We start from the raw sequence: 19,362 nt of genomic DNA, 5'->3' as shown, positions 1-19,362 counted from the left end.
TCCTAGAATTATAAGACTGTGAGACTACCAGCATGTAATTGTAGGGAGCAGCTATTCAGAGGTATGGTCTGAAACGTAGAGGAGCAGGTAGGACAGGTATGGCTGGCTGCCAGCCCTGCGCCACACAGCTGATCTTTTCTTAAAGGAACACGCCAACATTTTGGGAAATTAGCTTACCGTCTTCTCCAGAGAGAGAAGAGCAGAACTACTGCCATAAAGTAAAGGTTATGTCATGACTATAGTTTGATGGCAACAACCCTTAACTGGCCATGTAACTATAGATTGATGGCAACTAGGGCTGACCTTCGAAGCTTTTTATGGCAATCGAATCTTCGGGGCAGAGATTCGATTTTAATTCGAAGCTTCGAGATAAAAAAAAATAAAATTAGAATTTCTTTTATAAACAAATATATATATAAATGTTATCTTATGTTGTGGCCCTTGTACAGCACTTTGGTCAACTTTGTTGTTTTTAAATGTGCTCTATAAATAAAGTGGATTGGATTAATTAATTAAATTAATAATGAGTCGGGAGCTGCGCTTACATAATTATGTTGCAACCATCGTTTGTTGCATTGGAAGCGCAAGATTTTGCAGGTGGGAGAGGGGATACAAAAAATAGATTTATTTTTGTATTATATATATTTTTTATATATATTCAAATTTTATTTTCCCATTTGAATCCTGTGCCCATCGAATGAAGCTTCAATGTATTTAAGACAGCCCTAATGGCAACAACCCTTAACTGGCCAAGTAACTATAGTTTGATGGCAACAGCCCTGTAAGGTAATTTGGGGCCGCAGCACTACTGTAGGGACCCTGTTCATCACACCTACACATTTACTAGAGGAAGCCAGTGTGTTCATTCCACTTGCATGAAGATTCACTTTTACAGCCCATACAGAGGTCTCATGTATCTGGATATACATTAAAGGCAGCAACCTAATGTAAATGACTTGTTTGTCCGATGGTAAGCAAGCAGCCCTTTTAATTGGACGATGAAGAAAAGAGGGCGGGTTTGAGATATTTCAGAACATGACGATGTAAGCGTTCCCTTTTCCTGTGTTTCCATGTTAAGGTCCAAGAAGCTCTCGGTCCCGGCGTCGGTGGTGTCTAGGATCATGGGCCGAGGAGGCTGCAACATCACGGCCATCCAGGACGTCACGGGAGCTCACATCGACGTAGACAAACAGAAGGACAAGAACGGAGAGAGGATGATCACCATCAGGTTGGTGTGGAGCCCTCTGGTGGTTGCTAAATGCCAGCGCAGCTGTTTATGTCGAATGCGACGCACAAAGGACTGCGTTCACAAAGCATGTTGGCCCTCTGGGATGAGGTCACTCGTTTCCTACTGACTCATCCCAACGTGCATTCAATTCTATGTAGGTTTCTTTTGGTCAAGTCTTGTGGGGTGTGTTTGTAAACCCAAGTTTGCTATTTTGGAGAAAGAAAAACAAATGGTGCACCCACGTCACAGGGGAGTAGAGGACAAATAGAATAGAAATACTTTATTCATCCGAGGGAAATTTGGCACTACAAATTGCTCACAGTAAACATTTAGGTAGACAAAAACAAAGTCACGAATAAGAATAAAAATAAGCCTAAGAATAAAATAAGCCTAAGAGTAAATAGTAGCAGGATTTCTAAACCACGTCACAGTGGAGTAGAAATGACTAATAAGATTTCTAAACCACATTTTGTGGGAGACATGATTAATGGAAAAAAGGGAGGTAGGGACCGCACTCGGAATATCGTTGTTTTTTATTCTACAAGTTGTTTAAAGGACACAAAACGTTTTCAGCCATCCGGCCTTCATCAGACATGATTAATGGAAAATGATTAATGAAACAAGCGCAAATTCATAATGACTGCACCTTTTTGCCATACACCACTCATATTGCCACGCCCCCTCTTCTTGATCCCCCAATCATGAGGAAAGCAACAGTTATGGGTCAAGAAAAGAGGGTGGGGTTCGAGGTAGGTCAATTCTATGCTATGGAATGTGCGATCGGGATTACTTACAGTGCTGTGAATGTACAAACAATCCAGTTTGCTCTTGCTATTGGTAAGGTATTGTTTACCAAACACACCTGACGTTTATAAGACACTTTGAACCAAGAGACGGATGTGATAAACTAGGAGGCTGTCTCCTATATCTATCTAGATGGTCGATTTAGGGAATATCACTCAACGCGTGAATGCATTGTTAATGTGATTATTGTGTGCCGTGTCGTTCCAGAGGTGGCACAGAGTCTACGAGGCATGCAGTCCAGCTGATCAACGCTCTGATCCAAGACCCGGCCAAAGAGCTGGAGGATCTGATCCCCAGGAACCACATCAGAGCCCCGGGCTCCAAGACCACCTCGGCCTCCTTCCCCAGCGCCACGGGGGCCGCCAGTGGCTCCGCCGCCGGGCCCAAGGCCCTGAGCTCCCTCGTCACTTCCACGGGAGTCTCCTTCCAGTCTTCCTCATCCGCGTCTTCATCCTCCTCCCAGGCCGGCGGGAAGATGGGCAAGGGCCTGTCGTCGGGCGTGAGACAGCCCTTCCCGGTGTCTCTGCCTCTGGCCTACGCCCACCCCCAGCTCGCCCTCCTGGCCGCACAGACCATGCACCAGATCAGACACCCTCGTCTGCCCATGGCGCAGTTCGGCGGCACCTTCTCTCCCGCCGCCAGCACCTGGGGCCCGTTCCCCGTGCGACCGGTGAGCCCCGGCAGCGCCAACAGCTCCCCCAAGCACAACGGAGGGAGCGGCAACATCGGAGGCCCGGCCCGGTCCAACTCCTCCGCCCACAGCGAGCACAGCAACACAGCCGGCTCGGTGGCCCCCGTCACCAGCCCCAGCGCTCCCACCCATCACGCCTCTACGGCCTCGCCTCATACTCCCAACCCCGTGCCCTACAACCCCCAGCCCAGCGCAGTCACCCCTTCCTCTGTCAGGAAACAGCTCTTTACCGCCGACTCCAAGCCCTCTGGCGTCAACCCGCTGTCGGTCACCGCCGCGGTCACTAGTGGTAGTAATGCGGTACGAGGCGCAGGGTCTCCCGCTCACCACAGTGCGGCCGCCCTCAACGCCGCGCAGCCCCTAGTGGGAGCCCTCGCGCAGCCCCTCCTCCAACCCCCCAAGTCGGAGTGCGGCTCCCTGGCCCCTCCGAGCAAAGAGAAGCCCTCTCTCCCTCTGGAGAACCAGCCCATCTCACAGGTTAGCGAGAGCTCCGCCCCAACCATGGCTTTACCTCCCAAGCCAGAGCCCCGGCAGCAGTTACCTCCCCCTCCTCCTTCTGCGCCCACCACAGAGGCCCCGCCATCTCTCCTCGCCGCCCAGCCCGGCTCCCACCTCCCGTCGGCCCCCCCTCCGGTCCTCTCGCACGCCGTCGCGCACCCCAACAACACAGTACCCCACTTCTCTGCCCCGGCACCCAGGGTCTCGCATCGTATGCAGCCTCCTGGAGCCTACTACTCTCTTCCTGAGCAGCAGCAGTCTGTGTTTGTGCCCCTCAACGCCCAGCAAGAGCCCCCGAAACAGACGTCCCAGCCCCCCAACATGCCTCCCCAGGTCCAGGCTCCCCTCCAGGTCTCGTCTAACCTGGGGATGATGAACGGCTCCCAGATGCAGCACGTCTCCAGTGGGGCCAAGCCTCAGCAGATGCCGCCTAACTTCGGGCCCGCCGGGCTCTTCAACTTCAGCAGCATCTTCGATAACAACAGCCAGGTGAGTTTAGGAACGACGTTGAAGAATACCTGCTCCAAGTGATCTCCCGGCCACACCAGGGCTGTCGACGGATATCCTAATAGTCTAATTTATAATCAAATTGTAAAAAAATAATAATATTATTGTGACTTAATAATTAAGTGTGTGGTGTTCTCCAGCAGGTGGGGAACAACCAGGTGTGGGGTGCGTGCCACCTGCCGGCCCGCTCGCCTCCTGAGCAGACCTACTCTGCCCCGCCAGCCTTCATGGGCATGGGCCAGATGGAGAGCATGATCCCCCCTCCTCCCCCAGACAGCTCCAAGGCCCCTGGGTACCGCTCGGCCTCCCAGAGGATGGTCAACAGTCCCATCGGTATGACCCAAGCCTTCCCTTTTTTACCTTCTTCTGTTGGTGTCGTCATACTCAATTTAAATGTATAGGGACAACAATGCACATTAATGAACATTTATTATGTAAACATGCTAGATTGTAGCTATAAGCTCATTTTCCATCTGTAGTCCCTTTGCAGGTTGATGTGAACACAAAACATGCAAAGAACATGCAATACAAATACAAAGACAATGAACGATAAAGACGATAAACAATGTACATAGTCATGCAGTACAAAGACCACATGCTGGACAAAATAAACAACAAACATAAACAAATGTACATAACCTTATTACAACAAAACTCTGACATGACAATACACAGGACTAATTGACACACAAACAATTAACACTGTATGGTGACTGCTCTTAAAACATATGTGTATGTTATGTACATTAGGCAATATTGTGTGTGTGTGCATGCATGCAGGTGTCTTATACTGGATCAGATGTAGACCCACGTATCCAATGACAACAATGGGAAGAGGCTAAATGTAGTCGTTGACTCATACTGCACTGTAAATACATCTCATCCGATATAATAATATAAGATGAGATATTCCTTTATTGATCCCCTTGGGGGAAATTCGGGCAGCATGGGGGAGGGGAGGTACATGTATGGGCAGGGTAATAGAAGACATAAATATAGGCAATAGAATTATAGTAAAGATCAAAAAAAATAAGCAGTGTAAACTATAATTAACTCTGAATATAAGAATATGAGTAAGAGTAAGCAGTGTAATCAAATGTGCAGATGAGGGTCTGTATGTTATATTATACGTTACAATAAATATGGGCAATAAACAATCTGAATATATACTATGAGTAAGTATACAGTATACACGGGTGCAGTTAGTATACATAACGATCATTGATTTGACTAATCACTGTTCCCACCTTCCATCATATACTTATCTTTCTATTGGTCCTACCTCGAACCCCAAGCAGGTCTTCTTACTGTCTTTTTACTATTATGTACCTTGCTACTATACTATACTATACCTATCATGTTAATGATATGTCTATACTACTATGCGCTCTGAGTGTAACACTCAAGTTCGATGGTATCTGAAGAGCAACACCACTGACCCTTAGCTGCCAGAGATGTACCCCTCCTGCTCACTTGTTGTTCACAATTTGTAAGTTGCTTTGTATAAAAGAGTCGGCTTTTGTAATGTAAATGGTTGCGATTGGAGGATCAAGAAAACTGGGGCGGGTTTGAGATGGGGCTTGGCGGTGGAGCGAAGGCAAACATTTCCTTCAGTTCCACTCTTCCTGTTACGCCGCTATCTTTGGTTAATGTTCAGGTCTCGTCCCTCTGCCCCTAACAGCCCTGCTTATAAGTCCGGCGTCACCGTTTTTGTTCAGTTTGTTTCCTCTGGTGCTCACAGTGATTTGTCCCTTCTAGCTCTGACCAGCTACGCCACCAGTATCTCCGGCAGCCCTGTGTATCTCCATGGACCCGCAGCCGTCGGCGCGCCCTCCTTCAGCAGACAGCACTTCTCCCCTCATCCCTGGAGCGCCTCCACATCAGGTACCGGTCCAGCCCCTCGATTACACAGTTTGAGTTTGATGAGGCGAGAGGTGGAATGACATATTGATACTGGGCCGCCTGGTCAGGGTAAAGGACATGGTCACGGTGACATTGGATTGGCATAGAAAAAGTATTGGTAATATCTTATTTGATTGGCCAATGGGTAGAAATAGTATTGGTAATGTCGTATTTGCTTGGCCAATGGGTAGAAATAGTATTGGTAATGTCGTATTTGATTGGCCAATGGGTAGAAATCGAACTTCATATTGCTTAAAGAATACATTTTGGTCACGTTAGATTCTAACCTTACTGTTAGAATGTATTAACCTCAATGCGTGAACTTATTTTACTCGAAATCAAATTACATAACTCTGGTCACATCGTGTCAAGTTGAAGGTTTTCTTTTCTCTTTTGCAAATTGAACACAGAACTACCCAACCAGCTAATCAATCAACCGATCACTCTGATCTGCTCACCATTAAAACGTCTTAAAACATATTTAGATTTAAGGCCTTACAAGGTATTCAAAAGTCTTACATTTCATTTGCACAGGTATTACATTTATTTGGGGGCAGCATATGAAATGTTTTTGTATTTTATAGTTGTTTTGAGGGGCTACAGGGAGCTTGGTGCGTCTGGCCAGAGCTAGTATGAAACATGAGGGGCTACAGGGAGCTTGGTGTGTCTGGCCAGAGCTTGTATGAAACATGAGGGGCTACAGGGAGCTTGGTGTGTCTGACCAGAGCTTGTATGAAACATGAGGGGCTACAGGGAGCTTGGTGTGTCTGACCAGAGCTTGTATGAAACATGAGGGGCTACAGGGAGCTTGGTGTGTCTGACCAGAGCTTGTATGAAACATGAGGGGCTACAGGGAGCTTGGTGTGTCTGACCAGAGCTTGTATGAAACATGAGGGGCTACAGGGAGCTGGGTGCGTCTGGCCAGAGCTTGTATGAAACATGAGGGCACAAGATTTTGCTCCAAGTGGTATTAAAAAGTCTTAAATTGAACTCATTGAAACGGGCAGATAACCCCGGATTGTCAACTCCTCTTAACACTGACCCACTGCTCCCTCTGTCCTCTCAGGGGAGTCTCCGGTGCCTCCTCCCTCCACAGTGTCCTCCTCTGCCCTCTCTTCCTCGGCCGTGGCGCCTCCCCCGCAGCCCAAGTCGGGCAGCAACTCGCAGCAGGACCGCAAGGTTCCCCCGCCGATCGGCACGGAGCGGCTGGCCAGGATCAGGCAAACGGGATCGGTCAACCCGCCTCTGCTCACCACCAGCTACACGGCACCCGTCGGACAGGGCGGCATCTGGTCCTTTGGAGTGGGCAGCGCTTCTGGTGAGAGAGAGAACTATATTCCCTAGTTCACACGGGACTAGTGTTACATGTAGTGACTAGGGATGGGCATGAGTAATGTATCCCCAGATCTAGCATGAATTACAAAGCGCTGTTTTTATCTTTAGATGACGCTAACGATATTCCAACGCAACAAACCTTTCACTCCACAGCTTCCAGTCAGTATCTTCCTGCAACAATTCACTCCTTGCGGGATTGCATAGATTTCGGTTTCAGTGGCACTTTTGGTGGACGTGTTTGGTGGTAAAAAAAGAGAAAATTAAAACCACTCAAGTTAATTTGAAACAGCAAGTAATTGATTACTCACGCTCATCCCTACTAGTAATTCATAATCATTGTAGAGGACATCTCAGAGGTCATCTGATCATCTTAGTCCCGTGCGAATTGGCTTCTGGGTAATAATTTGGGGTCGTAAATTCGTTTTTGGTAGTAGTGAAAATCAATACCGCAGTGTGGAGGTCAATAGGCCAACGGTTCCTTCTTGGAAAAATATACTTGGAAGAACATACTGTAACTGTTATTCAGGTCATTATGTTTTCCCTGCTGGATTGTGATAGATTTCATGTATCATTGAAACAAATGTTATATAAGTGCTCTCTGCGTGATTAAATTTTTGCATCAGGCAGTGCATTTAGCGCCGTTATAAATTAGTTTGCAGTGCCATTTGAAACAACGTTTGATCACAAAACCAGGGGCGTGTCGAAGTCAATCTCAGGACACCTGGGTAAAATCACGCGCGAATGCGCATCTGGAAAGCACTTTGTTCTTTTACCATGGGTCCCCGCGTAATACACGTCCCGTGCGAACAGGGCATGTGATTTAGATTATTAGATGATAGGGTAGAGGCGGTGGGCATCTGTTCATCAGTGATGTTAGTCTTATGTGAGCCGAGACGTATGGTCTGGCGCTGTCTTGTGGGTTGTCTGCGGATACATTGGTGACGAGATTGACACGCCTTGAGAACATGACAAACCGGCACACGCCCAGAGACGTAAATAAAACAATAAGGCTTCATGAGTCTCGCTAGTTCTTTTTGTTGGTCTCTAGAGTCACACTTGCATGTATGTATGTGTATAATACCATAACCTGAAGCGCTGTGTGCTGGTGATTCACATCCGTTGATCAGGCCAACGCCCTGTGTTTCCTGTGACAGAGGCCATGTCGGGTTGGTCTCAGCCGCTGATGGGCGGCCACATGATGCACGCCCAGCTGCAGGCGGAGCAGTCGGCCTTCTCCCAGCACCAGCCCATGGAGCAGGACGACACCGGCATCGCCAACCCTGCCAACAACTACCACCAGCCCCAGCAGCACATGCCCAACAACTACATGGACTTCCCAAAGGTACGGATTTTATTTTATTTTATTTTATTAAGGATCCCCATTAGCTGGTGCCATAGCAACCAGCTAGTCTTCCTGGGGTCCACACAAAAAAAACATACAAAAACAATTATTATTGCAAAAACAAAATGATTAAAAGTCAGTACTCGATACACAATGCATAATGAAACTAACAATTAAGATGGCTAAAATTACACGCAAGCACAAAAAAAACAGTGTTGACAGTGTTAATCTACTGTAAATGCAGCAGAGGTTTTGAGGCAGGTTATTCCAAAGAGTTTTTTTTTTTTTATCCACTTTTTCTCCCATTTTCTATTTTTCTCCCATCCCAATTTTCATATCGTCCAATTCAACCCTCCCCTGTCTTCGAACGTTTTTTCTTGCCTCCCACAAGCCGGCTGCAATGTGGACTAAGTCATACATAGCACGAGTCCCCTCCGATACTCGAGGTAACAGCCGTCGCATCTTTTCACCTGCGCGGCTCGATCTTTCAGCGTCGGGGGTCTGGGCTTTGGAGGGGCCCCGCCCCCGTCGCTTCTTGATTCTACTGCGCATGCGCACCAACCGACCTGTAGGAGTCGCTGTCCACAACGCCCGATCCCCACCCTTCAGTTTCCCTCCCCGTAATACGGCCAATGTGTATTACTGTGGACGACCAGCTAAACTGAAAGCAATGTGGAGAGCGTGGCTCGAACAGGAGGCATCCTGTTTGAGCCTAGTCTCCAGCATTCGTTGCGAACGCCTTGCCCACTGCGCCACGTAGCCGCCCTGGTTATTCCAAAGAGTTAATGTTAAGGATGAATGTAGAGAATCACATATGATCACACACCCGGTTCCACCTAGGGCTGGAAGGTACTTTTTGTTTAGTTTTTAAAGACATACATACAGGTATGAATCCACACATGGGTATGCATTGTTATGATACTGTTGTCAATAATTGATTTGATTTGTAACCCAATAAATGTGGAGAATTCCACATTGCTACAGTATTCTAAAGATTGTAATGTAAACTGAATAAAAATTGACAATTTCTAAGGTAGTTTAATTTGTGTCGGAGGAGCCATATACCGTTTAATACCTTCATAACGTCTAAACTTGTAATAAATAAATATCGTAATAGGACATTTCGGCCACATCACAGAGCCATAGCGCGGACTCACAGAAAACCTTTGTGATAATATACACATATGGCAGAAAATGGGGGGACGGGGACGGACTCCCTTCCTGCAATTCAAACTCCTTAACCAATCACTGCATGTGTCTGCAGGGAATGCCTATGTCGATGTACGGAGGCACCATGCTGCCCCCTCACCCCCCCATGGCGGAGGGGCCAGGAGGACCCATGTACAATGGCTTGCACACTGGTGATCCCGCATGGAGCCCCATCATCAAAGTGGTCCCAAACAACGCCGATAACTCCGACCCACAGCAGGTACGTCTCTCGTCACCATGGAATAACCGCCCGCTCGCCGCTAGACCGCGGCCTGAGCTGTGAGCCGCGGTGCCGCACCATGTCGGCGAAGCGCGGCGTGGGAATTATTTTAATAGTTTCACGCCCTAATCGTACCCTTCGACTTCAGGCTTACCATCCTTTGCAATGAGTACCATGTAGACTCAACCCACACTATCGCACGCAATTAGACTCAAATGTATTGTAGCATAAGTACAGGACAAACGAAAATAGGTTTCGTAGAGTGCAAACGTAACGGTAAAGTGCAACAGCAATATACAATGTACAGGTGGTTAAACTGGGTATAAAATATATTAATTAGTAGAGTGCAGTGCTAATCAGATGTATGTACAGAGTTGTAATGTTAATATGTACAGTGATACTGGTACAGCAAATTGAGTGGGTTGAGTCATGGAATAAGCATAGAATTAATGGTCCAGCAATGAGGACCGTATGGAGTCGACCGCTAAATGACCTGCTTATTTCACGTAATTGTCCATGGTTGAGCCTACATGGTCCTCAGTTGAAATGACTAGAAAACAGTACACAGTGCATCTTAAAAGCGTATGTTGATATCGGTCATCGGGTGAAACGTGCCGCTGACGTCTGGCTCCCCTCTCTCTCTCTCTCTCTCTCTCCTCAGGTGTGGCCTGGTACCTGGGCCCCTCACGTGGGGAACGTGCACCTAAACCACGTCAACTAGACGGCGTCGACGGCAATCAAAAACGCACACAGCATGACCCACACAGCGCAAACACGAATACCAACTGACAATTATAAGACCGAGACGAGACGGAGAAAAGAGGAGAAACTAAAAAAGGAAAAAAGGAAAAAAAAAAGAAATTTGCAATATGATAACCGTAGTAGTGACCAGAGAGTGCAGAGCAGAGGTTGAAGAATTGGAAATTGTCTTGACACCATTCTTTGATGTGCCTATCTCGAATAAGGAAAAAAAAAGAAGAAATTTGGCGAGGGGCTGTTATCAGTGTCCTGATGATGTCTGCAAACAAAAAGATGCGTGATTACCTGTTCAACAGGATCCATTCTCTGCGTAGTTTAGCGATTTTGACTTAAAAACCCACATACACCGTTCTTGGGCTGCAGGGGGCGCTCAACATGACGTAGCTATTTCAAACTCTGCGCAGAACTAGATGATGATTACCTAAAGAGAGAAAGAAATCAGAACCTTTTAGAGTGGTAAATACATGTATAATTGTTTACATACTAAAAAAGGGTTAAATGAGAGTAAATTTCATGTCGTATAGTGGCTCTACTTTATGTAGCCTGTATTAATGTGAAATATTTACCTTAATATTCAATAAAAAGATTGAAAAGTATTTTCTCTGTGTGCTCTTTTATGAAACTAAAACTATTTTACATTTCTTATTCTATTCTGCTTTGCTCGGTGCCTGGCTGTGAATCGTGTTCCTTTTTTTTTTTTTTTGCAAAGTGTTTTCTTTTTTTGCCTGTTATGGAATATCTCAGGAAATCGACCTCAAACCCTGCCCTCTTTTCTTGATCCTTAGATCAAAACTAAATCACAGCTGTTTCTTCCCTTGGAGGATCATGAAAAGTGGGCAGGGTTTAAGATGTGGTCAAACTGAGGGAACGGGAGGAGGAGAACTGGTTTCAGTGCCACAGTCGTGAACCGTGAGATGTGTTTCAGTGCCACAGGCTTGAACCTCCAGATGTTTTTCAGTGCCACAGGCTTGAACCTCCAGATGTGCCACAGGCGTGAACCTCCAGATGTGTTTCAGTGCCACAGGCTTGAACCTCCAGATGTGCCACAGGCGTGAACCTCCAGATGTGTTTCAGTGCCACAGGCGTGAACCTTGATGTGTTTCAGTGCCACAGGCTTGAACCTTGATGTGTTTCAGTGCCACAGGCGTGAACCTCCAGATGTGTTTCAGTGCCACAGGCGTGAACCTCCAGATGTGTTTCAGTGCCACAGGCTTGAACCTCCAGATGTGCCACAGGCGTGAACCTTGATGTGTTTCAGTGCCACATCCGACAGTCAGACTCACTCATCATTCAGATCACAATTGAAAACCCATCTGTTCAAACTCGCATATTCACTATAACCTCCATCACTGCCCAATACCCCCTGCTGTTTGTTTGTCTGTTATTTTAACTTCACAGTTTTTGTTTTTTTGTTGTTTATCTTATTCTTTTCTTAACCTTGTCTTTTAACTGCCTTGCTTACTGGGCCCTGTGTGCCACTGTTTCATATTTCATACGTTTACATTGTTTGTCTTGTTTTTAACTCCACTGACACTTTTGCCAAGATCATTGTTTTAATCTTGACTGTTCTGTTTGTATGCCCTGTAAGGTGACCTTGGGTGTTTTGAAAGGCGCCTCCAAATAAAATGTATTATTATTATTTATTTTGTTAAAATGAGTGTTGAATAGTTCTACATTCGAACAGCCAGCACTAATATCAGTAACATGTGTCTCCCAGTCCCTCCACTCTGCGCAGTAAACGGAAAATACATTTCTGGTATCCCTTTCTCACGTTATCCAATTAGGAGAAAGAACCCTAGATATTTTTTATTTATTTCAAAAAATCTTGCCAAGCCAAATTTGCTGGCAGGTTATTTTACTTGTTTCAAGCACATGTTTGCTTAAAACTAGTTTTTATTAGTTATTTTTGTCAGACCATTTTTGCAGTGTGGAGTTATCTCTCCTGATTGATTGGATAAAGTGAGAATGGGATACCAGAAATAAATCATGTTTACTGCAGAGCACAGGGTCTGGGAGACCATGCTACTGACCAGACCCTATCAGTGATGGCTGTCTGAATGTAGAGCTATTATTTTAACCTTTTCACTACCACACTACAGAAGGTTAACCTTTCACTACCACACTACAGATGGTTAACCGTCTGTAGTGTGGTAGTGAAAGTGTTAACCTTCTGTAGTGTGGTAGTGAAAAGGTTCAAATGAAAGGGTTAACCCATGTCGTAGTGAAAGGGTCATGTAGACCACTTATTTTAACAAACAAAAAAATACCACTTGAATCTCCTTTTTAATTTGTTGAAAGCAATGCTCTGGTTCTTTGTTGCAGCAACACTTGATGAGCTCCTTTGGATTCATCCCATCAATGTTAACAAATAAATTAATAAAAATATGTGTATATAATATATATATATTTAAATTCATGTCATATCAGTGGAGTTCATACAAGGTCATTGAACTTCTTCTTAGAGAGGAAAAACAACGGCGGTTTTATTTTGCACATGATCTCGTACATATCCCAAGGTTCTAAACTGGTTTGCACACATTAATTTAGTTGCATGGTCATTGAGCCACCGGTGATGTCATCAGAGGAAACTGAATCCTTGTTTTGTGTTCATTACAGCTCAATTACATTTGGGGATCGCTATTTTTTCATCCACATTTCATTGAGCTGTAAGTAACGCAACACAAGGATTCATCACAGGTGGCTATATCCAAACTCATTAGCTCTCAATAACTCAAACAAATGAATGTGCACAACAGTTTAGAGCCTTGGGATATGTGTGTGAGATTTATTGCAAAATAAATCTGCAGGCAGGATATATTGTATGAGATATTGCAAACTATGTTCAGATTACAGATTATGTGTATTTCAGTTAGGTTTATGTGGATTCCTGCTCATAGAGGGATTGAGGGAAATGAAGGAGGGCGGAGGGAATCATTTTGTGCAAAATCGTGGGAAGCTGGCAAGAGAACTGGGATAAGGTCATAACAGGAAGACACGTGCAATACAACGACGGAGATTATCAAGCAGATGTAGGGAGGAGGAGAATATCAACAAGATTGAAGGGTACTTTGCAAATGATATAGGTAAACATCCAACTGGGAGGTGTGAATTATTGCCAGGAAAGAGAATCAGTTCAGCATTAATTATTTCAGCGTAGTAAGTATTCAGCCGAAAGAGACAATTATGTTGAAATTAGATGAGTATGGGATAGATGAGTATGGGATGAAAGAAGTGAATATGAAGGTTTTGTTTGGCCAACCAGGAATGTTGTATAATATGATAGTCTCCTTCTGGATTAGAAAAAAATCGAATCTACGAATTCCAATCTGGTTTCAGAACATCCCACTCCACTGACACATGCTGTCTCTATTTGAACGACCACATCAAACAAGAGGTGGACGCGGGCAAATACTGCGGCATGGTCATGCTGGACCTACAAAAGGCCTTCGACACTGTCAATCACACCATTCTGATTGACAAGCTAAAAGCAATTGGTTTTGATAGTCTATCAGTGAGCTGGATACAATCCTACCTGGAGGGGAGAGAACAGATGGTGGAGGTAAACGGTACCCTATACCCCCCCCCCTCCCAGTGAGCTGTGGTGTTCCACAAGGAAGCATACTAGGACCGCTACTGTTCCTAATTTATGCAAATGACATATCGTCAGCTTGTGACTGCAACTTGTTCCTGTTTGCGGACGACTCAGCCCTGCTGGTCTCTGACAAGAACAAGTTACAGGTTGAAAAAACCCTCAGCTCGGAACTAGGCAAAATCTGCATATGGCTCGCCGATAACAAACTATCATTACACATGGGCAAAACAGAGTCCATTCTCTTCGGTTCAAATAACAAACTCCGCAAGACCGACGGCTTCTCAGTTACAGTGGGTGACAATATTGTCACAAGGAAAGATGAAATTACCTACCTGGGTTACATCCTAGAGGGAAATCTTTCCTGTGACAAAATGGCAACCAATGTAATAAAAAAAGGTCAACCAACGAACATGGTACAAAAGAACCTCAAATGCCCTAAAAACAAGGCTCCAAACATCACAAAACAAACTGGTCAGGCTACTGCTTGGCCTTACTCCTAAAACCCACCTTACCCCTGCCCATTTTGACAATCTAGGATGGCTTAGAGTAGACGACAGAGTACAGCAATTTGCAATGGGCCTGGTCTACAAGATACACTACACCACAAAGATACCCATGTACCTGTCGAAATACTTCCTAAAGGTCAGTGAAGTGCACGACCACAACACCAGAGGGAGTTCCACAAATCACGTTCAACCCAGATTCGGCTCAAACAAGGGACTAAACACGTTTCTCAACTATGCCACAATAATGTGGAACGCCCTACCCACAGCTGTAAAGGAATGTGAATCCCTACCCTCCTTCAAAACCGCTCTCAAAGAGCATCTACGGGTGGCTGCAATTAGAAACTGGCCCCGGTAAATGTCAAAATCCCCCCCACCCCACCCAATGTACATTTTCTTCCCCTTCTGATTTATATATATTTTTTATGATGTTCTCTTTTTCTTACATAGTACCATATATTCTCTCTAGTATAGTCTCTAAATGTCTTGATGAAGTGAAAATGGAGGACCCTTATGTAGACAAGATGAAAGTATTTTTCTGGTCTTCATCCTCTTAGCAGTTGTTTGTATTGAGCTGTACTGTATTATACCCATTCTGCAATCTGTTAATAAAGTTTTCAATCAATCAATCAAACAAAACTCCTATCTGAGAGACAGAATTAGTGAGTAGGATTTAGTGTATTTTATTTATGTATTATTAATAACAATAATAATAACAACAACAATATTATTCGATTTTTTTTTTTTTTTTTTTGTTTTCTTTATTTGGGAAGAAAACGCAGCACACTCCTCCAACATAGTAGGTGGCGGTAACGCAACGTATTTGATGCTAACCGCCGTCAAATAAAACAGAAGAAGAAGAAGAAAAAGCATGGCTGCCGCAACAACTCCTGCGGCCCCAGAGGAAGCACCGAAAACAATGTCACCGGTTCCCTTTGACTTTTCCCGACCTCCAATTATTGAAGGATTTACCCCTTTGTCGAGGCCTAGGGAAGAGACTTTCCAAGAAAAGTTTCTAAGAAAAACCAAGGACAACCCATTTGTCCCCATAGGTGAGTTGCATAATGCTAGGCACTGTGTACTGTTAGTAGCCATATAGCTAACGTTACTACTTACTAGTCAGCTGTCGGCAAGGTTCAGTCTAGTTATGCAAACAAGCTGCTAGGTGCAAAACGGTTCCACGTATTATCTCGTGTCTCTTGCGTCAATCTCGCTGGAATGTGCCAGATATGCATGTCATTCAACAACTAAGAGCTAGCTAGCTTGTTAACAAATTGTGTCTTGGTGTGATTTGTTTCAGGAAGACCCATGTTACTGACCAGACACTAGGCTATATCATTGATTGCTGTCTCGGGGGTGTAGAGCACTAGAGCTATTATTTTAACATGTAGACTACTTATTTGAACAAACAAAAACGTTTTTTTTTATTTGCATGCAAAAAAAAACCAAGAATATCATTCACGTGTTTGTAAATGCTGCATGTATGTAGAGATGTCAAGACTGATGCTCTGTGGATGACATGCCTCGTCCACAACATTGCAGATGTCTCATGTCCTCCTGTAGCCCCTTTCGAAGCCCCAGGCTTGCAAACCGAAAGTCACGAAAGGGGCTAGTCCTCCTGAAGAGGCAGACCGGTGTCGTATGTTGTGGCAGTTGTTACAGTACTTTCCCTCCAACATGTCGAGTTGGTCACAAGCGGATTGCCTTTAGTGTCATCACATTTAGCAAAGTAGTAATTAAAAGAGTTGAACACATTTGTAGACTTGTTTTTTATTGGTTGTCACTCACTAAATAGAGCACACCATGTCGGCATCAGAATCAGAAATGTCTTTATTGCCAAGTAAGCTTGCACATACAAGGAATTTGTCTTGGTAATTTGGTGCATCGACGTTAACAGACAATCAAATCAAATGGAATATATAAACTAAATGAGCATAATAATAATAATAATAATAATAATAATTGTTACAAAGGATCAGATTAAACCGAATATATATATTTATTGATTGATATATATTGCATAATATTTGTATATCGTTTGATATCCCTTGTATATTCCTTGTACATATACACGGAATATCCCTTTAGCCTAGTACAGACCATAATATTTCATTCTCCTATTGGACAGCGGTCCACAGGCGCCAAGGCCATGCCTCCAGAGTCAGGTTCAAAGCCACCGTCAAGACATGTCTGTACATGCCCGGCCTTGCCCAAGAATACGAGACAGAAATGAGGTTGGCACTAGATTGTTCGCTGTGCATATAAATATGGCGCAGGTGAATACAGAAGTATGTTACCCAATAAGTTGAAGCCTCACCCACGATACTCCGTGCGGTGAAGTATGGCCTGTTTGGCCCCAAATAAGAGCATTGAGACCGCGTGCGAATTAATAACGGAATTGTCAGAGTTTGGCGCTATACCGTCGAGTGCGACATATTTCTATTAAGTCAGTAATAGTCTATTTGTGTATAGTGTATCGTGCGGCTAAAGTTCTACAGTGACCAGCATCACCAACGCTTCCTCGCATCAGCTAGAGAGCTTATCCAGGCTGGGCTGCTTTCATGGCGCTTTCACCCGAGGAGACCTAGACGAGAACCGTGTGGACATGTACACTGGATTAATCTACCCGACGACTACATAGCCCTTTGCGGCTGGATTATATTTGCTTTTGGTCCTGTGATTAATGGAGCGGAGAATCGCCGACGCCTACACGTGTGTGGGATTTACCCTGTGAGGAGCCACGTCGAGTCTGCGCCTCAGAGAGCCTGAGGCAGGCTAGCTTTCTTCCCTGTGGATCTACAGGCTACGGAGAACAGCTGTATTCGTCTGTGGATCAAGATCTTATTGCACCGTCTCCCGTACTCGGAGTCTCCTTATCATTGTTGACCCAGGCTCTACTACCGACAGATCCTCTACCCCTGCTGGCTTACAACCGGGGGGACCCTTCCAGTATCTCCCGCTATATATTACTAGTGTACCATAGATATAATTCCCTAAGATTCAGGTTGTATAATTACCTCCTGTGTAACCAGAGAATGGACATTCATTATTGATTTGCCTACGCACATTCCTTTGCCTTATAAGCGCATCTAAAGTAAAATAGAGAAGTATATTATGTACCTTTTGCTGCAATAAATACTTAATTACAACTTTGTGTGGAACCGATTCATTGTGGGAAGTGTTCATCATATTTATATATCATGTACTGTATGGCCAGTAATTAAAGTACATAAGACGGTAGTGGTTTAATGATACCATACTTATCAATACAGTCAGGGAATTGTACCCCTCAGTTACAATAATAATAATAATAATAAAAGACTCTAGCCACCCAAACAACTGCCTCTTTGAACTGCTGCGGTCAGGCGAGCGATACCGGAGTCTCATGGCAAGCACAGAGACTCAGAAAGAGCTTCTATCCCCAGGGCCCAGGAGTTAAAAACTTTTAATCCCTATCTGATCGGGTCAGATTTGGATTCATTCATTTCAACTCATTATGAATTGAAAATGGGTGACCCTGATGTAAACAAGACGAAAGTCTTTCTCTGGTCTGCATCCCCTTAACAATTGTGTGTATTGAGCTGTACTGTACCCATTCTGCGATCTGTTAATTAAAATGTTCAATCAATCAATAGGGATTACAAATTTTGAACTCCTGGGCCCAAGCCATCAGGATGCTCAATGACAATGCAATTAAGACTATGTAACAAACCATCAAACACACACATCCACACGTACACACCCACTTTAAATAAACAACTCACTGTAGCACCCACTTTAGACACTTAACACACTTTATATTTATTGGCAACTCATACCTCATTGCACATAGCCAAGCCTTGCACCTTACCACCACAAGCTACCTCATCCCATTTATATTGTATTGTAACTCTACTCTGCATTGTATATATGTATATTGAACATTTTTGTCTTGTTTACACTTGTTTAAGTATTTGACTTTCTATTTTATACTTATTATATAATTATCTATTTTTACCTAGCACTCAGGAGCAAAACAGAAATAAGCATTTCATACAAAAGTATTCTGTATTTCTGTATGACAACTAATAAAGAAACTTGAACTTTAAACTAAATTAGAATAAAAATATAATATAGGACAGGGCTGTAATTGTGCAGGATTGTAGTAGGGTATTATGGGTATATACTCTAAATTAGAAAAATACAGTGCAATTGTGCAGTATATACCTTCCTTAATACATACAGTATAGACTACCATTAAACATTGTATTCTGATTTCCACACAGCCTGTCTAGTACTTGAACAAGCTGCTGCTAAATGAAAATCTGTTTATTTTTGTTGATGGTTTTGTCTGTCTTACTTGCAGGTTGTTTGGGAACAGCAGGGGCCCTCATATACGGCCTCCGTGCCTTCAATCAAGGAAAGACTCGCCAGTCTCAGCTTTCCATGAGGGCACGTATTTTCGCCCAAGGCTTCACGGTAGTTGCCATTATCGTGGGTGTTTTCACAACAGCGTTGAAGCCCGGGCAATGAAGATGGATCAATGCCTGACCTCTGGCAAGGTCCCAGTTAACTTGATTCTACTATTGAAAGGAACTGTGATGAGCAAATGTGTTGCTAAATATTTATAATGGTGAGCAGGTTTAAAGGATGGAAATGTTTTCCCCTTGGACCATCCAAACGGTCTTATCCTTGATGCAGGCCCTGTGGGAAGTCAGAAAATAAGCAAGACAATACTACCCAGGGCAAGCAAGCTTGACTAATATAATTTTGTAGCGATAGTATTGCAGTGC

General features: G+C 44.3%; 2 protein-coding genes across 12 annotated transcripts in view; both read left to right on the top strand.

Moving 5' to 3' along the window:
- ankhd1 (ankyrin repeat and KH domain containing 1) overlaps window positions 1-11,079 on the top strand; it is a 95,831-nt gene extending 84,752 nt beyond the window's left edge. For 4 of the 11 annotated variants that reach the window (XM_084332215.1, XM_084332214.1, XM_084332213.1 and 1 more), the window contains exons 32-39: window positions 1,079-1,228; window positions 2,240-3,710; window positions 3,869-4,061; window positions 5,487-5,612; window positions 6,697-6,948; window positions 8,093-8,307; window positions 9,572-9,736; window positions 10,398-11,079. In XM_084332215.1, coding sequence (XP_084188341.1) covers window positions 1,079-1,228; window positions 2,240-3,710; window positions 3,869-4,061; window positions 5,487-5,612; window positions 6,697-6,948; window positions 8,093-8,307; window positions 9,572-9,736; window positions 10,398-10,457 — 2,632 coding nt within the window. In that variant the 3' untranslated portion in view covers window positions 10,458-11,079. The remainder of the gene's footprint in view (window positions 1-1,078; window positions 1,229-2,239; window positions 3,711-3,868; window positions 4,062-5,486; window positions 5,613-6,696; window positions 6,949-8,092; window positions 8,308-9,571; window positions 9,737-10,397) is intronic. The other 7 variants (XM_084332219.1, XM_084332218.1, XM_084332217.1 and 4 more) reach the window with 3 other exon arrangements.
- A 4,380-nt stretch (window positions 11,080-15,459) lies between these two features.
- On the top strand, window positions 15,460-19,102 carry higd2a (HIG1 hypoxia inducible domain family, member 2A; the record flags this gene model as incomplete). Its single annotated transcript, XM_084331702.1, has 2 exons — window positions 15,460-15,642; window positions 18,936-19,102. The coding sequence occupies exons 1-2, from the start codon at window positions 15,462-15,464 to the stop codon at window positions 19,100-19,102; spliced, it is 348 nt and encodes a 115-aa protein (XP_084187828.1). The 5' UTR covers window positions 15,460-15,461.
- Between the last annotated feature and the right edge of the window lie 260 nt (window positions 19,103-19,362).

The sequence above is a fragment of the Notolepis coatsorum genome, assembly GCF_963971535.1.
Source record: "Notolepis coatsorum genome assembly, chromosome: 16".
NCBI classification, from domain to species: Eukaryota; Metazoa; Chordata; class Actinopteri; order Aulopiformes; family Paralepididae; genus Notolepis; species Notolepis coatsorum.
This window is presented reverse-complemented; position numbering and strand designations above follow the sequence as displayed.